We start from the raw sequence: 24,204 nt of genomic DNA on the forward strand, positions 1-24,204 counted from the left end.
TATAGCCAATTTACCTGGTAAAATACATTATTTTTATACCATATAGCTAATTTACCTGGTAAAATACATTATTTTTATACCATATAGCTAATTTACCTGGTAAAATACATTATTTTTATACCATATAGCCAATTTACCTGGTAAAATACAGTTTTTTTAATACCATATAGCCAATTTACCTGGTAAAATACATTATTTTTATACCATATAGCTAATTTACCTGGTAAAATACATTATTTTTATACCATATAGCTAATTTACCTGGTAAAATACAGTTTTTTTAATACCATATAGCCAATTTACCTGGTAAAATACATTATTTTTATACCATATAGCTAATTTACCTGGTAAAATACATTATTTTTATACCATATAGCTAATTTACCTGGTAAAATACATTATTTTTATACCATATAGCTAATTTACCTGGTAAAATACATTATTTTTATACCATATAGCCAATTTACCTGGTAAAATACAGTTTTTTTAATACCATATAGCCAATTTACCTGGTAAAATACATTATTTTTATACCATATAGCTAATTTACCTGGTAAAATACATTATTTTTATACCATATAGCTAATTTACCTGGTAAAATACAGTTTTTTTAATACCATATAGCCAATTTACCTGGTAAAATACATTATTTTTATACCATATAGCTAATTTACCTGGTAAAATACATTATTTTTATACCATATAGCTAATTTACCTGGTAAAATACATTATTTTTATACCATATAGCTAATTTACCTGGTAAAATACATTATTTTTATACCATATAGCTAATTTACCTGGTAAAATACAGTTTTTTTAATACCATATAGCTAATTTACCTGGTAAAATACATTATTTTTATACCATATAGCTAATTTACCTGGTAAAATACAGTTTTTTTAATACCATATAGCTAATTTACCTGGTAAAATACATTATTTTTATACCATATAGCTAATTTACCTGGTAAAATACAGTTTTTTTAATACCATATAGCTAATTTACCTGGTAAAATACATTATTTTTATACCATATAGCTAATTTACCTGGTAAAATACAGTTTTTTTAATACCATATAGCCAATTTCTCCTGGCTATATGATATATCAGGGCATCTTGTGCCTTATTGATTAATTATACTATATACATACTACATGACAGGTCCATATACTATATACAATACTACATGACAGGTCCATATACTATATACAATACTACATGACAGGTCCATATACTATATACAATACTACATGACAGGTCCATATACTATATACAATACTACATGACAGGTCCATATACTATATACAATACTACATGACAGGTCCATATACTATATACAATACTACATGACAGGTCCATATACTATATACAATACTACATGACAGGTCCATATACTATATACAATACTACATGACAGGTCCATATACTATATACAATACTACATGACAGGTCCATATACTATATACAATACTACATGACAGGTCCATATACTATATACAATACTACATGACAGGTCCATATACTATATACAATACTACATGACAGGTCCATATACTATATACAATACTACATGACAGGTCCATATACTATATACAATACTACATGACAGGTCCATATACTATATACAATACTACATGACAGGTCCATATACTATATACAATACTACATGACAGGTCCATATACTATATACAATACTACATGACAGGTCCATATACTATATACAATACTACATGACAGGTCCATATACTATATACAATACTACATGACAGGTCCATATACTATATACAATACTACATGACAGGTCCATATACTATATACAATACTACATGACAGGTCCATATACTATATACAATACTACATGACAGGTCCATATACTATATACAATACTACATGACAGGTCCATATACTATATACAATACTACATGACAGGTCCATATACTATATACAATACTACATGACAGGTCCATATACTATATACAATACTACATGACAGGTCCATATACTATATACAATACTACATGACAGGTCCATATACTATATACAATACTACATGACAGGTCCATATACTATATACAATACTACATGACAGGTCCATATACTATATACAATACTACATGACAGGTCCATATACTATATACAATACTACATGACAGGTCCATATACTATATACAATACTACATGACAGGTCCATATACTATATACAATACTACATGACAGGTCCATATATTATATACAATACTACATGACAGGTCCATATACTATATACAATACTACATGACAGGTCCATATACTATATACAATACTACATGACAGGTCCATATACTATATACAATACTACATGACAGGTCCATATACTATATACAATACTACATGACAGGTCCATATACTATATACAATACTACATGACAGGTCCATATACTATATACAATACTACATGACAGGTCCATATACTATATACAATACTACATGACAGGTCCATATACTATATACAATACTACATGACAGGTCCATATACTATATACAATACTACATGACAGGTCCATATACTATATACAATACTACATGACAGGTCCATATACTATATACATACTACATGACAGGTCCATATACTATACACAATACTACATGACAGGTCCATATACTATATACAATACTACATGACAGGTCCATATACTATATACAATACTACATGACAGGTCCATATACTATATACAATACTACATGACAGGTCCATATACTATATACAATACTACATGACAGGTCCATATACTATATACAATACTACATGACAGGTCCATATACTATATACAATACTACATGACAGGTCCATATACTATATACAATACTACATGACAGGTCCATATACTATATACAATACTACATGACAGGTCCATATACTATATACAATACTACATGACAGGTCCATATACTATATACAATACTACATGACAGGTCCATATACTATATACAATACTACATGACAGGTCCATATACTATATACAATACTACATGACAGGTCCATATACTATATACAATACTACATGACAGGTCCATATACTATATACATACTACATGACAGGTCCATATACTATATACAATACTACATGACAGGTCCATATACTATATACAATACTACATGACAGGTCCATATACTATATACAATACTACATGACAGGTCCATATACTATATACAATACTACATGACAGGTCCATATACTATATACAATACTACATGACAGGTCCATATACTATATACAATACTACATGACAGGTCCATATACTATATACAATACTACATGACAGGTCCATATACTATATACAATACTACATGACAGGTCCATATACTATATACAATACTACATGACAGGTCCATATACTATATACAATACTACATGACAGGTCCATATACTATATACAATACTACATGACAGGTCCATATACTATATACAATACTACATGACAGGTCCATATACTATATACAATACTACATGACAGGTCCATATACTATATACAATACTACATGACAGGTCCATATACTATATACAATACTACATGACAGGTCCATATACTATATACAATACTACATGACAGGTCCATATACTATATACAATACTACATGACAGGTCCATATACTATATACAATACTACATGACAGGTCCATATACTATATACAATACTACATGACAGGTCCATATACTATATACAATACTACATGACAGGTCCATATACTATATACAATACTACATGACAGGTCCATATACTATATACAATACTACATGACAGGTCCATATACTATATACAATACTACATGACAGGTCCATATACTATATACAATACTACATGACAGGTCCATATACTATATACAATACTACATGACAGGTCCATATACTATATACAATACTACATGACAGGTCCATATACTATATACAATACTACATGACAGGTCCATATACTATATACAATACTACATGACAGGTCCATATACTATATACAATACTACATGACAGGTCCATATACTATATACAATACTACATGACAGGTCCATATACTATATACAATACTACATGACAGGTCCATATACTATATACAATACTACATGACAGGTCCATATACTATATACAATACTACATGACAGGTCCATATACTATATACAATACTACATGACAGGTCCATATACTATATACAATACTACATGACAGGTCCATATACTATATACAATACTACATGACAGGTCCATATACTATATACAATACTACATGACAGGTCCATATAAAGGGGGCTTTGTCAAATGTCACAAATATCACACATCTTAGTGTGTCACAACCCATTAAGTCCCATTGCAGAAATTATCATTTATAATTAATTATAATAAAATACGGTTAAAAAAATATGTATTTTTACATGTTTTTCTGCCATTCGTAATATGCGGTAGGCTATGCTTGGGCTCATTATAGACCTATGCATATGCATAAGCTCTAATATGCATATGGATGTTTTTAATTAAAATCACCACCTTAGAAAGCGCTGTCCATTTCATTGTGTTAGGCTTTGAAACAACATCCACGACGACCATGTTTTTCCACTCAGTTTCAGCCCGTTGTTGAACATCTTTCTTCAAATTGATCATCACAGTGAGTTTTAAAAGCATGATACTGTTTTGATGATAAGTGTTTGATGTGATTTTAGACAAATTTGCATTGATGTCAGAGTGGTTAGAGGGACAATAGAGCCCTGAGTACCAGGCCATTAGGACCTGATGGTTAGAGGGACAATAGAGCCCTGAGTACCAGGCCATTAGGACCTGATGGTTAGAGGGACAATAGAGCCCTGAGTACCAGGCCATTAGGACCTGATGGTTAGAGGGACAATAGAGCCCTGAGTACCAGGCCATTAGGACCTGATGGTTAGAGGGACAATAGAGCCCTGAGTACCAGGCCATTAGGACCTGATGGTTAGAGGGACAATAGAGCCCTGAGTACCAGGCCATCAGGACCTGATGGTTAGAGGGACAATAGAGCCCTGAGTACCAGGCCATTAGGACCTGATGGTTAGAGGGACAATAGAGCCCTGAGTACCAGGCCATTAGGACCTGATGGTTAGAGGGACAATAGAGCCCTGAGTACCAGGCCATTAGGACCTGATGGTTAGAGGGACAATAGAGCCCTGAGTAACAGGCCATTAGGACCTGATGGTTAGAGGGACAGTAGAGCCCTGAGTACCAGGCCATTAGGACCTGATGGTTAGAGGGACAATAGAGCCCTGAGTACCAGGCCATTAGGACCTGATGGTTAGAGGGACAATAGAGCCCTGAGTACCAGGCCATTAGGACCTGATGGTTAGAGGGACAATAGAGCCCTGAGTACCAGGCCATTAGGACCTGATGGTTAGAGGGACAATAGAGCCCTGAGTACCAGGCCATTAGGACCTGATGGTTAGAGGGACAATAGAGCCCTGAGTACCAGGCCATTAGGACCTGATGGTTAGAGGGACAATAGAGCCCTGAGTAACAGGCCATTAGGACCTGATGGTTAGAGGGACAGTAGAGCCCTGAGTACCAGGCCATTAGGACCTGATGGTTAGAGGGACAATAGAGCCCTGAGTACCAGGCCATTAGGACCTGATGGTTAGAGGGACAATAGAGCCCTGAGTACCAGGCCATTAGGACCTGATGGTTAGAGGGACAATAGAGCCCTGAGTACCAGGCCATTAGGACCTGATGGTTAGAGGGACAATAGAGCCCTGAGTAACAGGCCATTAGGACCTGATGGTTAGAGGGACAGTAGAGCCCTGAGTACCAGGCCATTAGGACCTGGGCACTACCAACTCATGTCCAGAGTAAATAAGAGGAGATTACTGAGACAACGGTCACCTGGAATTTTACTGCGGTCATGGACTCATGACTGCCGGTGTGGTGGTAATACGTTCACCGCAATACGGTCGCCGTTTTTCCCTGCCACAAACCCTGAGGTGAGGCCTACTTACCCTGCTCCCATCACACACACACTAACGGTAAGGCCCCAGCGGGACGTAGGGTGACCACATTTGAAACCCCACCTCTTTAAGGAATACCTGGGATAGGATAAATTAATCATTCTACCCACCCCTTACCCCAACCCACCCCCCCCCCCAAAAAAAAAAAAAAAAACATTGTAAAGTGGTTATCCCACTGGCTATAAGGTGAATGCACCAATTTGTAAGTCACTCTGGATAAGTGCGTCTGCTAAATGACGTAAATGTAAATGCGGGACAACGGGGTGATTTTGCGGGACAGTGTAGCCTACATGAATACATGTTTTAGACATGGCCAGTACCACATCCTTAGGAGATATATACACTACCAGTCAAAAGTTTAGACACAGCTACTAATTCAAGGGTTTTTCCTTATTTTTAGTGAAGACATCAAAAACTATGAAATAACACCTATGGAATCATGTAGTAACCATCTCTGCATGTGTTGTTCCCATCGTGAAGCATGGAGGAGGAGGTGTTATGGTGTGGGGGTGCTTTGCTGGTGACCCTGTCACACTTAACCAGCATGGCTACCACAGCATTCTGCAGCAATACGCCATCCCATCTGGTTTGCGCTTAGTGGGACTATCATTTGTTTTTTAAGAGGACAATGACCCAACACACCTCCAGGCTGTGTATGGGCTATTTGACCAAGAAGGTCAGTGATGGTGTGCTGCATCAGATGACCTGGCCTCCACAATCACCCAACCTCAACCCAATTGAGATGGTTTGGGATGAGAGACGGCAGCATGTAGGAAAAGCAGCCAACAAGTGCTCAGCATATGTGGGAACTCCTTCAAGACTGTTGGAAAAACATTCCAGGTGAAGCTGGTTGAGAGAATGCCAAGAGTGTGAAAAGCTGTCATGAAGGCAAAGGGTGGCTATTTGAAGAATCTCAAATATAAAATATATTTTGATTTGTTTAACACTTATTTGGTTACTACATGATTCCGTGTGTTATTTCAGAGTGTGGATGTCTTCACTATTATTCTACAATGTAAAAAATAAAGAAAAACCCTGGAATGAGTAGGTGTGTCCAAACTTTTGACTGGTACTGTACATATTAGTCATAAACGCAACATGACTGCAAAAGAGACAGGGTCGGAAGTCAATTCTCATCAGGTAAATAGGAAGTCTGACTGAAATATGGGAAAATCTACCTTTGTAAATTAGTGGTGTTTTAATTTGTTGATAAAATGCAGGACATGATTGTTTGGTTGCGGGACATGATGTCACCCTAGCTGGACCCCCTCCAAACTATACACAGAGCCTCCAGGATCACTGAGCCATCTCCTGTTGTAACACCACCAGATGTGCTCTCAATGCTCCCCAGGCAAGGAGCTCCCCTCTCACCAGGCAAGGAGCTCCCCTCTCACCAGGCAAGGAGCTCCCCTCTCACCAGGCAAGGAGCTCCCCTCTCACCAGGCAAGGAGTTCCCCTCTCACCAGGCAAGGAGTTCCCCTCTCACCAGGCAAGGAGCTCCCCTCTCACCAGGCAAAGAGCTCCCCTCTCACCAGGCAAGGAGCTCCCCTCTCACCAGGCAAGGAGCTCCCCTCTCACCAGGCAAGGAGCTCCCCTCTCACCAGGCAAGGAGCTCCCCTCTCACCAGGCAAGGAGCTCCCCTCTCACCAGGCAAGGAGCTCCCCTCTCACCAGGCAAGGAGCTCCCCTCTCACCAGGCAAGGAGCTCCCCTCTCACCAGGCAAGGAGCTCCCCTCTCACCAGGCAAGGCAGGAGGAACTAGTACTACAAATCTACTATGCCACAACAAATAGCTGTTCTATAATCATAGTAAATTAATATAGCCTAGGCTAGGCTAGGTGGCGTAGCTGCAATTTGACAAGAGAGGGACACATATTCCATGAGCTAGCAAAATATTTTGGTCAAGCAAAGACAGAGCAGGGGTATTCAACCGGGGGTCCGCGGCTCCCTAGGAGTGAGCGGAGAGTAGTGATGCGCAGGTTGTCTCATAACCAAGTAAAGCCCCCCCGGCCAAACCCTCCCCTCACCCGGACGACGCTGGGCCAATTGTGCGCCGCCCAATGGGAATCCCGGTCACAGCCGATTGTGGGATCGAACCCCAGGCTGTAGTGACGCTGCAACACTGCGATGCAGTGCCTTAGACCACTGCGTCACTCAGGAGGCCCCGTACATACCCCTTTTAAAGGACATAAATATTTGTGTCTTGCCCATTCACCCTCTGAATGGCACACATACACAATATATGTCTCAAATCCTTCTTTAACCTGTCTCCTCCCATTCATCTACACTGATTGAAGTGGATTTAACAAGTGATCACAGATTTCACCTGGATTCAACTGGTCAGTCTATGTCACGGAAAGAGCAGGTGTCCTTAATGTTTTGTACACTCAGTACAAAACATACCTACAATAGAAAAGTGTAGAATATCTTCTAATGATGTGACCTTCATTTCTCAACTCCTAATATTGAGCAAATGACACTCATTGGAGTATCTGCCATAGGCTTTGAAAAAGCACCTGCTAATAGGCTACCAGTGTGGCATCTGCTGGCTGCTGGTTATCGTTCTTGACTTGACATAATGTTTTGCCAACACATGGCTAACCTCTGTTTAACCAGCTAAACAGCTGCTCTTAGCGAAAATGTGTTTGGAGTTACCTCTCTAGCTAATAGGCTATTTTAGAGTTCACAGTTCCACTTCCAATTATAATGTGGGGAGGTCAAAATAATGAAAATCTATCTACTAATTCATTTAACTATTCATTAAAAAAATGTTTTACTTCTCCTTGCCATTAACATTCACCTGATGATAAGAGATTCTAATTTTATTTTTTTACTAACGTATGACAGGGGTCCCTGGGTTGCCGGTTTGCCGGGGCAAGAAAAGTTTGAAGACCCTTGATATAGTGTTCGAGTTAGACTCACTCTTCCTTACAAGCTTTCCTCTCGTCTAAGTATTTCTTTTTTTTATTGTTGTTCTACTACACTCTGAAAGGGCCTTGTTAAAGGAAGCCAGGAGGCCTTTGGTTCACAAAGAGAGAACTAAGGAAGTCTCCTAACAGCTGTAGAGCTATAATGTCCTCAGACGGTGAGAGGACCGTCTCAGGTGTAGGTGAGAGGACTGTCTCAGGTGTAGGTGAGAGGACTGTCTCAGGTGTAGGTGAGTGAAGGGGGATCCTGTAGAGCTCTTTCACCCTCCACCCCACCTGTACTGTAGCTATAAATAGGACCGTCACCCCACCTGTCTATTGTAATAGGACTGTCCCGTGGGTGCCTACCCCAACAGAAGCTGTGTCCGCTCGGGGCCGATTAGCCTGAGCCCTGCCTGCAGCCCCAGACTCCTTCCTGTGCTCAGGTGGCTCAGGTGTTGGGGTGTCACCTGGGGGGGACACTTTCTTTCAGAGGTCCCCATCACACACAGGTGAGGTGCATGCATGACATTGCGTTTTTTGTATGTCATATCGTAAGGGGACTTCATCTCACCTCAATGGTTTTGGTGCTATTTAGACTAATCTAAGCCATTTACTAAAACTAAATTAAACAGCTTGAATTAAAATCACTTTCAACCACCAGGAGGAAGGCAGTATTACTCAAAAGCAGTTATTAAATAGAACAAGGAAAAATAGTGATGAAAGAGCATCATCTTCTCAACACCATGCAAATTAGACTGTCCTCACTGACGTTAAAGAGCCGGGGGCGGAATTTCCCGGCTGTGTTCTACTACAACACATAGAAAGGTGTTTAGATTAGAAACGGGGACACACACGGCTGTCTGGGGACACCGGCCCTGCAGGCTCGGTCTGCTCTGCATGTGGCCATGTAAAAAGAGAAAGGGAGTCTGTGGTACTCATGCAAATGGCACACCCACATGTGAGTAGATGCTCCTGCAATGTGTCCCTGCCGATGAAACCTTTAATCTGAGGGCAGGGTGGTATATCTGCTGGTTTAAACTTTAATCTGAGGGCAGGGTGTTATATCTGCTGGTTTAACCTCTAATCTGAGGGCAGGGTGGTATATCTGCTGGTTTAACCTCTAATCTGAGGGCAGGGTGGTATATCTGCTGGTTTAACCTCTAATCTGAGAGCAGGGTGGTATATCTGCTGGTTTAACCTCTAATCTGAGGGCAGGGTGGTATATCTGCTGGTCTAACCTCTAATCTGAGGGCAGGGTGGTATATCTGCTGGTTTAACCTCTAATCTGAGGGCAGGGTGGTATATCCGCTGGTTTAATCTCTAATCTGAGGGCAGGGGGCTATCTATACACACACTACATGGGGTCACCGCAACGTTTTCAACCCGAAGGGGAGGCCAGGGCCTGGGGCACAGTGTGGCCCCTCGTTGGGGACTTGACACAGGGTGAGAGGAAAGTATACTCACCATGAGCTCTGTTGACAGATGGTGGAGGACTGGGCTAGTGGAGGTGATCCATAGTGTTCTGGGAAGAGAAGATAGAACACCAAACGTCATCACTAAAACGCAGACAGAATAAAGGATACACCACTAAACAGCATCACGGCCAGTCACCAATCAGTGAGCTTAGTGGAGGGGATTCAGGCATACGAGGTCAATACAACTTTTAAAGAGAGACCCGGGGGATCAAGGGTCAGAGCTGGACTCATTTGAGAGGAGAAGCTAGCGGTTTATTCTTCCTTGGCCGGCCAGATCAATAGACGGGAGATGAACAACATGGCTGTGATCAACAACTTTCTACCTGTGGGGGACAAGAGGTTGAAGTGTTTGTGACTGCGTCCGGCGGAGGAGGGAGAGAGAGAGAAGAGAGAGAGTAGAGAGAGTAGAGAGAGAGTAGAGAGTAGAGAGAGAGTAGAGAGGAGAGAGAGAGGAGAGAGCGAGAGAGCGAGAGAGGAGAGAGCGAGAGAGGAGAGAGAGCGAGAGAGCGAGAGAGCGAGAGAGAGGAGAGCGAGAGAGGAGAGAGAGGAGAGAGAGAGCGAGAGCGAGAGGAGAGCAGAGAGGAGAGAGAGAGAGAGCAGAGAGGAGAGAGAGAGTAGAGAGGAGAGAGAGAGTAGAGAGCGAGAGAGAGAGGAGCGAGAGAGAGCGAGAGAGCGAGAGCGAGAGAGAGGAGAGAGAGAGAGAGGAGAGAGAAAGAGTGAGAGAGATGAGAGAGAGAGGAGAGAGAGAGAGAGCGAGAGAGCGAGAGAGCGAGAGAGGAGAGAGAGGAGATAGAGAGGAGAGAGAGAGAGAGAGATGAGAGAGAGAGAGAAAGAGCGAGAGAGAGAGAGGAGAGAGAGAGGAGAGAGAGAGCGAGCGAGAGAGAAAGAGAGAAAGAGCGAGAGAGAAAGAGAAAGAGCGAGAGAGAAAGAGAGAAAGAGCGAGAGAGAAAGAGAGAAAGAGCGAGAGAGAAAGCGCCACAGCAGCGGAGGAAGTGATCATTCTCCAGTGGCTTTGATGTTAAGAGGCCATGGGAGGGTTTTAAAGTCTCCTCTGTGAAGAGGATAATACACGCTGACACCAAAGGGAAGGTTTTACCCCCAGTGTCGTCGTGGTGGGTTGAGAGAGAGGAGTGAAAGGGAAGGAAGGAGAGGGAAAGCAAGAGACACAAATGCAGAGAGAGAAAGCAAGAAAGAGAGAAGGAGAGAGTGAGAGGGCACCCAGCTGGCATTTACAGCACAACCACGGAAACAGGGCTGCACAGAGAGACCCCCATCAACTGCCAATGAGCTAATAAAGCCTTGTTCTAGATGGGGCAATTTGCTTTGAGAAGTACATTGCTGAGCGAGTGTTTTCAACTTGATGCATGTTATATGGTACAGTGGGGGGAAAAAAGTATTTAGTCAGCCACCAATTGTCCAAGTTCTCCCACTTAAAAAGATGAGAGAGGCCTGTAATTTTCATCATAGGTACACGTCAACTATGACAGACAAATCGAGAGAAAAAATATCCAGAAAATCACATTGTAGGATTTTTTATGAATTTATTTGCAAATTATGGTGGAAAATAAGTATTTGGTCAATAACAAAAGTTTCTCTAAATACTTTTTACCCCCACTGTATATCCAGTGAGTGCAGACTCCCAATCCCCCACATTAACGTGATGTAATATGGTATATCCAGTGAGTGTAGACTCCCAATCCCCCACATTAACGTGATGTAATATGGTATATCCAGTGAGTGCAGACTCCCAATCCCCCACATTAACGTGATGTAATATGGTATATCCAGTGAGTGCAGACTCCCAATCCCCCACATTAACGTGATGTAATATGGTATATCCAGTGAGTGTAGACTCCCAATCCCCCACATTAACGTGATGTAATATGGTATATCCAGTGAGTGCAGACTCCCAATCCCCCACATTGACTTACTTTGTCCTGGAAATGCAGGTGGGACATGCTGTGCTTCCTGTGAGGGGACAAAGTAGAGGCAACCAGCCTTAGTGACAAACACACACAGTGAAAACACACACGCCATGAAACACACACACACACAGGCCATGAAACACACACAGTGAACACACACAGGCCATGAAACACACACACACAGTGAACACACACACGCCATGAAACACACAGTGAACACACACACGACAAGTGAGGCGTTATGCTTTCCCCTCAGAATCTACAACAACACGGATGACTAATGTATGTGGTGTCGGTACTGTGAATGGCTGTCCGTGACTACGTGGAACATGCCTAAGAGGATATTTTTTGGGGGTTCTAAGTTGCTAGTACAGTAGAGCACATTGCCTGAAGTGTTTTGAGGTTGAATACCTAAAGCGAATACAATGGTGTGTCTTTACAGTAGGTTGTGCAGCTCAGGGAACACAGAGGGCCTTCAGGCTCACCTTGACTGGGAAGGAGAACTTGGAGGGCTCAACTGTGCTGGGTGTGTGGATGGCAGTCAGGAGAGGAGGCCAGGAGTGGGTCATTTCCTGAAGGAGGGAGAGAGGCGGAGAGAGAAGGGCGTCAACCCAGAGAGGACAAACTAAAGCAGGTCAACTACTAAAACCCAGAGAGGAGGACTGACTACACTACACAGCAGGACCCAGAGAGGAGGACTAACTACACTACACAGCAGGACCCAGAGAGGAGGACTAACTACACTACACAGCAGGACCCAGAGAGGAGGACTAACTACAGTACACAGCAGGACCCATATGACTCATTCATACAGCACATTAAGTGGCGTTCGGTCCTAAATGAATATTAGCTAGTTCTGTAAACATGGGTTGGATTTAACACAGGAATGTGAAAAGCTGCCATGTGCTCAGCGACTGATCCCTCTTTAGCAACCCAACATTCTTCATGATGTTAATAAACACTAGCAAACTGAGCCACCACCACCTCTCCACTCTGTAGGATTGATACCAGCTGTAAGTAAAGATTTGAGAAGTGCTTACCCTCAGAATGTCCTCCACACAGTCAGCTTCATTTGACGGCGTCTGGAAGGCAGCACAACAGTGTTTGAGTGACACAGAAACCAGCCAATAGGGGAAGCTTGAACAAAACACATACATAACACAGGCATGGTGGTAAATGCTGTGAAACAACTAGGACCATGTGACTTTCCCTGACACACAGACACACAGAAACAGAGTGAACCCTTGTGCGACCTCACACCTGATACAGTCCAGTGAGCTCGAGATGGACCTTCTCAGAGGTCAGACTGAGGCCAGGACAGGGTGTGTGTGTAATATATATATATGTGTGTGTGTGTGTGTGTGTGTGTGTGTGTGTGTGCGTGTGTGTGTGTGTGGCCTCCATGATTGGAATCTCAGAGCTAAAGATGGTCACAGAATTTCAGTTCAAGTTCAGACAAATCACAGAAATTGCCTTTTTGGGTGGACTTTCATATTTAACAGCTTGCCCTTTTAATGCTCTCTCTCTGTTGTTATTATTATTATTATTATTATACACACTAACAAATACAAAATAATAATGTTAAAGATTTGGGATAATTGTTTACAGCAATGTTTCAAGTTGTTTCTTTTAAAGAACAGCAATGTCTTGAGTGCACAGAAGTGTCAACTAAGGCGTCCATGAGTTAGGTTATTCATTTATAGGAATGTAAACAAGGCAGCCATCCAAGAAACGATGCAGCGTGCGTCAAATACAGTTATCAGATTAACATTCTGGGGACACATTCTGACAACACAAACAACGGTGTTCTGTTGTCACCTCAGCTGACAGTCAGCCGAGCCAGGCAGCTTTCAGTGAAACATGTCAACTGACAGGTACTCTATAGGCTACTGAAACCAAAGACAGACTTTTAAAAGATGTAGGCCTAAATTACACCGTTTTCACACCGTTTTTTTTCGGCTCGCCTAAGTACAAACAGTGTTATAAAACAACAACAAATACGAAGATATGAAAATACGCTTTCAGTGTAAACTTAAAAAACGACCAAAACCAGATATAAACGTATGTTGAAAAGATAAATGGACCTGTATATTATTAAATAATAATCTAAACAATCACCAAAATAAAAGCTAGACCAGGGGTTCCCAAACTTATGAGCCGCGACCCCATTTTGATATTTAAAAACAATTGTAGACTTTTCTTTTTTAGAAAAGTGATGTAATCTAATGCCAATGTTTACTTTTTAAAATTGGAGCTATGACAGTCTACTATAAATCAGCCTGACAGTACTTTTGATGATATTTCATTGTGAAGGAAATATGGTTTAAAGTCACTGAAATGCATCAGAAATGTATTGGGAAGTTCAGAAGATCATCAGGCAATAATTTCTGTATAAACTTGTGTGTAAAAAAAGAAGTTCATCATTGTCTTATTTAATGTCTGGTCTTGTCCACTCTGTTCTAATGAGTCTTGTGGGCATTGCAGAGGAAAACAGAAGACCTATACAATGCATTCACCCCCTTACATTTAAGTACATTACATTTAAGTCATTTAGCAGACGCTCTTATCCAGAGCGACTTACAGTTAGTGAGTGCATACATTATTGTTTTTTTATTTTTCATACTGGCCACCCCCATGGGAAACAAACCCACAACCCTGGCGTTGCAAACGCCATGCTCTTCCAACTGAGCTACATCCCCTTGACTTTCCACATTTTGTTACATTACAGCCTTATTCTAAAATGGATTAAATCGTTTTTTTCCCCCCTCATCAATCTAGACACAATACCCCATAATGACAAAGCAAAAACTGTTTTTTTAGACATTTTTGCAAATGTATTAAAAATAGAAAACGGAACTATCATATTTACATAAGCATTCAGACCCTTTACTCAGTACTTTGTTGAAGCACCTTTGGCAGCAATTACAGCCTTGAGTCTTCTTGGGTATGACGCTACAAGCTTGGAACACCTGTATTTGGGGAGTTTCTCCCATTCCTCTCTGCAGATCCTCAAGCTTTGTCAGGTTGGATGGGGAGCGTTGCTGCACAGCTATTTTCAGGTCTCTCCAGAGATGTTCGATCGGGTTCAAGTCCTGGTTCTGGCTGGGCCACTCAAGGACATTTAGAGACTTGTCCCGAAGCCACTCCTGCGTTGTCTTGGCTGTGTGCCTAGGGTCGTTGTCTTGTTGGAAGGTGAACCTTCACCCCAGTCTGAGGTCCTGAGTGCTCTGGAGCAGGTTTTCATCAAGGATCTCTGTACTTTGCTCCGTTCATCTTTGCCTCGATCCGGCCTAGTCTCCCAGTCCCTGCCACTGAAAAACATCCCCACAGCATGATGCTGCCACCACCACGCTTCACCGTAGAGATGGTGCCAGGTTTCCTCCAGACGTGACGCTTGGCATTCAGGCCAAAGAGTTCAATCTTGGTTTCATCAGACCAGAGAATCTTGTTTCTCATGGTCTGAGAGTCCTTTAGGTGCCCTTTGGCAAACTTCAAGCGGGCGAAGGTTCTCCCATCTCCACAGAGGAACTCTGGCGCTCTGTCAGAGTGACCATCGGGTTCTTGGTCACCTCCCTGACCAAGGCCCTTCTCCCCTGATTGCTCAGTTTGGCCGGGCGGCCAGCTCTAGGAAGAGTCTTGGTGGTTCCAAACTTCTTCCATTTAAGAATGATGGAGGCCACTGTGTTCTTGGGGACCTTCAATGCTGTTTTGGTACCCTTCCCCAGATTCCAAATCATGTCCAATCAATTTAACTTACCACAGGTGGACTCCAATCAAGTTGTAGAAACATCTCAAGGATGATCAATGGAAACAGGATGCACCTGAGCTCAATTTCGAGTCGCATAGCAAAGGGTCTGAATACTTATGTAAATAAGGTATTGGTATTATATTTTTTTTGCATACATTTCTAAAAACCTGTTTTCGCTTTGTTATTATGGGGTATTGTGTGTAGATTGATGAGGATTTAAAAATAAATACACGTGGAAATAGTCAAGGGGTCTGAATACTTTCTGAATACCCCACTTTTTTTGTTGTAATTTTTACCCCCTTTTTCGTGATTATGATCTCTCCCGAGCCCGTTGGGGAGTTGCAGCAATGAAACAAGATCGAAATTGGGGAGAAAAGGGGGGGTAAAAAATTATAAAGAAAATATGCTAAAATGTCACCGCCTCTAAAATTATCTCTAACATTTAAGCCAGGCCGACTGGGCCCAATGCCACACCCACCACCTAAGCACTTTTTGATCCAGAAAATAACCTGCATGTTAAATTTACCCTTCAAGATCATGTGTCTGGAAAGCATCAATTCCCAGCTTGGAGGTTGGTAGAGACTTTTACAGCACACAGAATATAGTTGAGGCCTTCTTTCCACATAACCTATCCTTCAGACTCTAACCAAGGGCTTCTTTCTACAAGGGTGTCAAAACGTTGACCAAACATCAGCCTGCTCTCTGAGGGGCTATTCTCATTGATGAAATGTCGAGAGGTATCGATTCTCGAAACATTATTGTAATGTAATGTAAACTTGAGAAATTCTCACGTCTCGAGTGCTACCTCCGGAGGTCACGCCTGACAGTTGCCCCCCTCCAGTATATCAGTTTGGATTAAAAAAGGCCCAGAAGTTTGAATATAAACCAAATTTGATGATATTCGCATTCTCAGAACACAAATAAATGGGCCCATTTTGGGCTATAAATACATAGCTTTCCCCAGGCCCAGATGGGATCAGAGCGTATAGGCTGCTCTAGGCTACCTGCAGCTGTGTTTGTTATCAGTAGGCTACCTGCAACTGTGTTTGTTATCAGTAGGCTACCTGCAACTGTGTTATCAGTAGGCTACCTGCAGCTGTGTTTGTTATCAGTAGGCTACCTGCAGCTGTGTTTGTTATCAGTAGGCTACCTGCAGCTGTGTTTGCTATCAGTAGGCTACCTGCAGCTGTGTTTGCTATCAGTAGGCTACCTGCAGCTGTGTTTGTTATCAGTAGGCTACCTGCAGCTGTGTTTGTTATCAGTAGGCTACCTGCAGCTGTGTTTGTTATCAGTAGGCTACCTGCAGCTGTGTTTGTTATCAGTAGGCTACCTGCAGCTGTGTTTGTTATCAGTAGGCTACCTGCAGCTGTGTTTGCTATCAGTAGGCTACCTGCAGCTGTGTTTGCTATCAGTAGGCTACCTGCAACTGTGTTTGCTATCAGTAGGCTACCTGCAGCTGTGTTTGCTATCAGTAGGCTACCTGCAACTGTGTTATCAGTAGGCTACCTGCAACTGTGTTTGCTATCAGTAGGCTACCTGCAACTGTGTTATCAGTAGGCTACCTGCAGCTGTGTTTGTTATCAGTAGGCTACCTGCAACTGTGTTTGCTATCAGTAGGCTACCTGCAGCTGTGTTTGCTATCAGTAGGCTACAGTTGATCAGACTGAAGCTTCCATATAAAACAGCCTGTCGCAAATCCGCAGTGAATTCACTTATACCCACGTTTTCCGTCACAATTTGCTTTTACCACATGTAATGATTTGCATGATATTGATAAAAATGAAGCCTGGTTTGTTGTATTGTTGTACTGTAATGTAATATTCGTATGAGAGGGTTAATTCTTCATTTCTGATAGGCTAACATTACTCCCTTTAAAATTGTCTGTAAAAGCTTGTGAATGGTTGGTTAAGATGAAAAGTCGCTTGCATAGTTCAAGCACCCCTTATCACACAACAGTGAGTTCGTTTGTAATTAAACAGTGTTTTGTTTTCTCTTTCAAGACAGACTGACTCACCAACATAACAGCTCCCAGACACTTACCCACCGACTCCTTGGCTGAGTCCCAAATGCCCACCCTATTCCCTTTATAGTGCACTACTTTTGACCAGGGCCCCTATGGTTTCTGGTCACAAGTAGTGGACTATGTAGGGGATAGGGTGCCATTTGGGACTCTAACCACAAACAGTAGAGCTGTCAAACCACAGACAACACATTGACTTCTCCTCTCCCCCTCCTCAGACGACTGCTGTCGGTCTACCTGCTGCACCATAAACGTCTAGGTTGTGGTTAGGGGTTAGCGCCTACCAACTACTGTACTCCAACACACCGGCTTGAAGTGAAATATTTGTTTATAAAACTGTGGAAGTAAAGGGACTGTCCCAAATGATACGCTACCTCTTTCAAAAAGCCTCAGCCTCGTAGCTGCTTTTTTCAACAACAAGAAGCCTCAGCCTCGTAGCTGCTTTTATCAACAGCAAGAAGCCTCAGCCTCATAGCTGCTTTTTTCAACAACAAGAAGCCTCAGCCTCATAGCTGCTTTTTTCAACAACAAGAAGCCTCAGCCTCGTAGCTGCTTTTATCAACAGCAAGAAGCCTCAGCCTCGTAGCTGCTTTTTTCAACAACAAGAAGCCTCAGCCTCGTAGCTGCTTTTTTCAACAACAAGAAGCCTCAGCCTCGTAGCTGCTTTTTTCAACAACAAGAAGCCTCAGCCTCGTAGCTGCTTTTTTCAACAACAAGAAGCCTCAGCCTCGTAGCTGCTTTTTTCAACAACAAGAAGCCTCAGCCTCGTAGCTGCTTTTTTCAACAACAAGAAACCTCAGCCTCGTAGCTGCTTTTTTCAACAACAAGAAGCCTCAGCCTCATAGCTGCTTTTTTCAACAACAAGAAGCCTCAGCCTCGTAGCTGCTTTTTTCAACAGCAAGAAGCCTCAGCCTCGTAGCTGCTTTTTTCAACAACAAGAAGCCTCAGCCTCATAGCTGCTTTTTTCAACAACAAGAAGCCTCAGCCTCATAGCTGCTTTTTTCAACAACAAGAAGCCTCAGCCTCGTAGCTGCTTTTTTCAACAACAAGAAGCCTCAGCCTCATAGCTGCTTTTTTTCAACAACAAGAAGCCTCAGCCTCATAGCTGCTTTTTTCAACAACAAGAAGCCTCAGCCTCATAGCTGCTTTTTTCAACAACAAGAAGCCTCATGGTGAAACATGGTGTTGTGTGACATCAAGTATCAAGTATTTTGCTGTGTTTTTCCTCAGGTTTCCATGTTTCAGATAAAGGGGACTTAAGTGGTCCTCACTCAGCTACCAGCAGTAGTTACATAAGGAGGTGATGACAAAGCAAATGTATTGTGCTGCTGAAGGGAGGGCTGCTGCTGGCAAGCTCTCAGTGGCAGCTGAGGTCACTAGCTGCCTGGCTGGCTGCAACACAAACAGCACTATAACGTGGAGGGCTGGGGGTGGGGTGGGAGGAGGGCTTCTCTCTCTCTCTCGCTGTTGGAGTGAACAATGCCACACCACAAACACAGCCTGGACCAGAGAGCCACTTAATACTTAGCCAACTAGCACTGACTAGGTCATTGGTCTAATTTAGACGGGCGGCAGGTAGCTTAGTGGTTAAGAGCGTTGTGCCAGTAACCGAAAGGTCGCTGGTTCTAATCCCCAAGCCGACTAGGTGAAACATCTGTCGATGTGCCCTTGAGCAAGGCACTTAACCCTAATTGCTCCTGTAAGTCGCTCTGGATAAGAGCGTCTGCTAAATGACTAGAATGTAAATGTAGATAGACACACATCAAGGGTTCCAGGATTTAGTCTTTAGAAAACCTCAAAAAGGAGGACTGTGCGTGGGCTCGTTGGCTACTGCTGCTCTGAGACAGAACACCACCACCTGGGTCTGGGTGAAGAGAGAGGGGGACAACCCAACCCTGACATGTAAATCAAATTAAAGATTTATTGGTGGCGTACAAAGTTTTGCAGAACGTTATCCCAGGTGCAGTGAAATGCTGATGTTTCTAGCTCCAACAGTGCAGCAATATCTAGCAACACAATAACAACACACACATCATCCACAAGTTAATACAATTATTAAAAGACATATCAGAATGAGCAGTATCAAAAAGTGCAATGTCCGAGTCTGGAAAATAAAAATCTATGTATGTCAATAGTGGGTATGGACAGTATGGACAGTATATTAATATAAACAGTGTGTTCAGCAGTATTTATATAGGATGATCCATGACTAGAATACAGTAAGTATTCTTGGGCGGTATCCAGATTGTCATACCGGGATATTCGGTAATACTTGCACTGAAAACAAGGGCCGCTGTTTTCAAACCCCACTGGGCTTCTGTAATCCGAAGGTTAGCAATGCTAACAAGTACATGTATAAAATCCCATTGAGAATGCTAACTAAAATGCTAACCAGCGCATTGCGAACATTTTATACAAAAAATTCTACCAACAGTTTGCTGCACGCACAAACCAAATATTAGACAGCAAGACTCTTGATACAGGAGGGGATTCTCTGCTGTTAGCAAGGTTGCGTTAGGAATTGTTGTATTTTATAAGGATCCCCATTAGCTGTTGCTAAAGCAGCAGCTATTCTTCCAGGGGTCGACACAGAACATGAAACATGACATGATACAGAACATTAATAGACAAGAACAGAACTACATACATTTAAAAACAGCACACGTAGCCTACATATCAGTGAGGTGTTGCTTTATCTGTTTTTTGAAACCAGGTTTGCTGTTCATTTGAGCTGGAACGGAGTTCCGTGCAATAATGGCTCTATATAATGCTGTACGCCTTCTTGAATTTGTTCTGGATTTGGGAATGTGAAAAGACCCCTGGTGGCATGTCTGGTGGGGTAAGTGTGTGTGTCAGAGCTGTGCGTTCAACACATTAATGTTTCTTATAAAAAGAAGAAGTGATGCAGTCAGTCTCTCCTCAACTCTTAGCCAAGAGAGACTGGCATGCATAGTATCTATATTAGCCCTCTGATTACAATGAAGAAGAGCAAGACGTGCCGCTCTGTTCTAAGGCCAGCTGCAGTTTAACTAGGTATTTTTTAGTAGCAGATGACCACATGACTGGACAATAATCAAGATAAGATAAAACTAGAGCCTGCAGGATTTACTTTGTGGAGTGCGGTGTCAAAAATGCAGAACATTTCTGTATTATGGACAGACCACTCCATCTTTACAACCATTGAATCTATATATGTTTTGACCATGACAGTTTACAATCCAAGGTAACACCAAGTCATTTAGTTTCCTCAACTTGTTTAACAATCACACCATTCATTACAAGATTCAGCTGAGGTCTAGCACTTAGGGAATGATTTGTACCAAATACAATGCTCTTAGTTTTAGAGATGTCCAGGACCAGCTTATTACTGGCCACCGATTCCAAAACTGATCGCAACTCCTTGTTAAGGGTTTCAGTGACTTTATTAGCTGTGGTTGCTGATACATACAGTTGAAGTCGGAAGTTTACATACACAGTCATTAAAACTTGTTTTTCAACCACTCCACAAATGTCTTGTTAACAAACTATAGTTTTGGCAAGTCGGTTAGGACATCTACTTTGTGCATGACACAAGTAATTTTTCCAACAATTGTTTACAGACAGATTATTTCACTTATAATTCACTGTATCACAATTCCAATGGGTCAGAAGTTTACATTCACTAAGTTGACTGTGCCTTTAAACAGCTTGGGAAATTCCAGAAAATGATGTCATGGCGTTAGAAACTTCTGATAGGCTAATTGACCTCATTTGAGTCTATTGGAGGTGTACCTGTGGATGTATTTCAAGGCCTACCTTCAAACTAAGTGCCTCTTTGCTTGACATCATGGGAAAATTAAAAGAAATCAGCCAAGACCTCCACAAGTCTGGTTCATCCTTGGGAGCAATTTCCAAATGCCTGAAGGTACCACGTTCATCTGTACAAACAATAGTACGCAAGTATAAACACCATGGGACCACGCAGCCATCATACCGCTCAGGAAGGAGACGCATTCTGTCTCCTAGAGATTAATGTACTCTGGTGCGAAAAGTGCTAATCAATCCCAGAACAACAGCAAAAGGACCTTGTGAAGATGCTGGAGGAAACAGGTACAAAAGTATCTATATCCACAGTAAAACGAGTCCTATATTGACATAACCTGAAAGGCCGCTCAGCAAGGAAGAAGCCACTGCTCCAAAACCACCATAACAAAGCCAGACTATGGTTTGCAACTGCACATGGGGGCAAAGATCGTACTTTTTGGAGAAATGTCCTCTGGTCTGATGAAACAAAAATAGAACTGTTTGGCCATAATGACCATCGTTATGTTTGGAGGTAAAAGGGGGGTGTGCTTGCAAGCCGAAGAACACCACCCCAAGCATGAAGCACGGGGGTGGCAGCATCATGCTGTGGGGGTGCTTCGCTGCAGGAGGGACTGGTGCACTTCACAAAATAGATGGCATCATGAGGAAGGAAAATGATGTTGAAATATTGAAGCAAAATCAAGACATCAGTCAGGAAGGTAAAGCTTGGTCGCAAATGGGTCTTCCAAATGGACAATGACCCCAAGCATACTTCCAAAGTTGTGGCAAAATGGCTTAAGGACAACAAAGTCTAGGTATTGGAGTGGCCATCACAAAGCCCTGACCTCAATCCTATAGAACATTTGTGGGCAGAACTGAAAAAGCGTGTGTGAGCAAGGAGGCCTACAAACCTGACTCAGTTACACCAGCTCTGTCAGGAGGAATGGGCCAAAATGCACCCAACTTATTGTGGGAAGCTTGTGGAAGGCTAACCGAAACGTTTGACCCAAGTTAAACAATTTAAAGGCAATGCTACCAAATACTAATTGAGTGTATGTAAACTTCTGACCCACTGGGAATGTGATGAAAGAAATAAAAGCTTAAATAAATCACTCTACTATTATTCTGACATTTCACATTCTTAAAATAAAGTGGTGATCCTAACTGACCTAAGACAGGGAATTTTTCCTAGGATTAAATGTCAGGAATTCTGAAAAACTGAGTTTAAATGTATTTGGCGAAGGTGTATGTAAACTTCCGACTTCAACTGTATATGGTTGAATCATCAGCATACATGGACACACAGGCTTTGTTTAATGCCAGTGGCATGTCATTGGTAAAAATTGAAAAAAGTAGAGGGCCTACATGTTTGACATTCCATTAAAGAAATCAGAAGGTTTTCTATTAGATAGATAGCTCTGAATCCACGATATGGCAGAGGTTGAAAAGTCATAAAACATAAGATCTCAACAACAGGTTATGGTCAACAATATCAAAGGCTGCACTGAAATCTAACAGTACAGATCCCACAATCTTCTTATCAATTTCTTTCAACCAATCATCAGTTATTTGTGTCAGTGCATGTTGAGTGCCCTTCTCTATAAGCATGCTGAAAGTCTGTTGTCAATTTGCTTACAGAGAAATAGCATTGTATTTGGTCAAACAATGTTTTCTAACAGTTTGCTAAGAGCTGGCAGCAAGCTGAGAGGTCTGCTTTCAGAACCAGTATAGGCCGCTTTACCACTCTTGGGTAGCGGAATGACTTTGGCTTCCCTCCAGGCATGAGGACAAAGACTTTCCTCTAGGCTCAGATTAAAGATATGACAGATAGGAGTGGCCAGAGTCAGCTACCATCCTCATCTAAGTTAATATATTTCCATCTAAGTTGTCAATGCCAGGGGGTTTGTCATTATTGATCGATAATAATTTTTCCAACTTTACAAAATTAAAACGCTTTTCTTTCATTGTTAGTTTTTTATTTATTATGCATGAATATGATGGCTCACTGTTCGTTGTTGGCATTTCCTGCTTAAGTTTGCCCACTTTGCCAATGAAGTAATCACACACACACACACACACACACACACACACACACATACATACAGTGCCCTCCACTATTATTGGCACCCCTGTTTAAGATGTGGTCGAGGACTTCCAAAAATTATCCTTTTTTTTTAAACAACATAGAACCCAAATGCAAAAAAAATAGAAAAATCCAACCTTTTATTTAAGTACATTACTTTGGTGTAAGAAAAAAAAAAAATCACACATTTAGAAAAAAAAAACTTGAAATCATGTGTCCCACAATTATTGGCACCCCTTATGTTAATGCTTTGTACAACCCCCTTTTGCCAA

General features: G+C 41.8%; 1 protein-coding gene across 2 annotated transcripts in view; it reads right to left on the reverse strand.

The window, feature by feature from the left end:
- Positions 1-24,204, reverse strand: part of LOC311136564 (AF4/FMR2 family member 1-like) — a 92,594-nt gene that overhangs the window by 25,173 nt on the left and 43,217 nt on the right. For both annotated transcript variants that reach the window (XM_084170748.1, XM_084170747.1), the window contains exons 4-7: positions 13,339-13,380; positions 12,784-12,870; positions 12,305-12,341; positions 10,363-10,420 (exon numbers count right to left, since the gene is read on the reverse strand). In XM_084170748.1, the coding sequence (XP_084026874.1) occupies positions 10,363-10,420; positions 12,305-12,341; positions 12,784-12,870; positions 13,339-13,380 (224 nt within the window). The remainder of the gene's footprint in view (positions 1-10,362; positions 10,421-12,304; positions 12,342-12,783; positions 12,871-13,338; positions 13,381-24,204) is intronic.

This window comes from Coregonus lavaretus (genome assembly GCF_964263955.1).
Source record: "Coregonus lavaretus genome assembly, chromosome: 10".
In the NCBI taxonomy this organism is placed as follows: Eukaryota; Metazoa; Chordata; class Actinopteri; order Salmoniformes; family Salmonidae; genus Coregonus; species Coregonus lavaretus.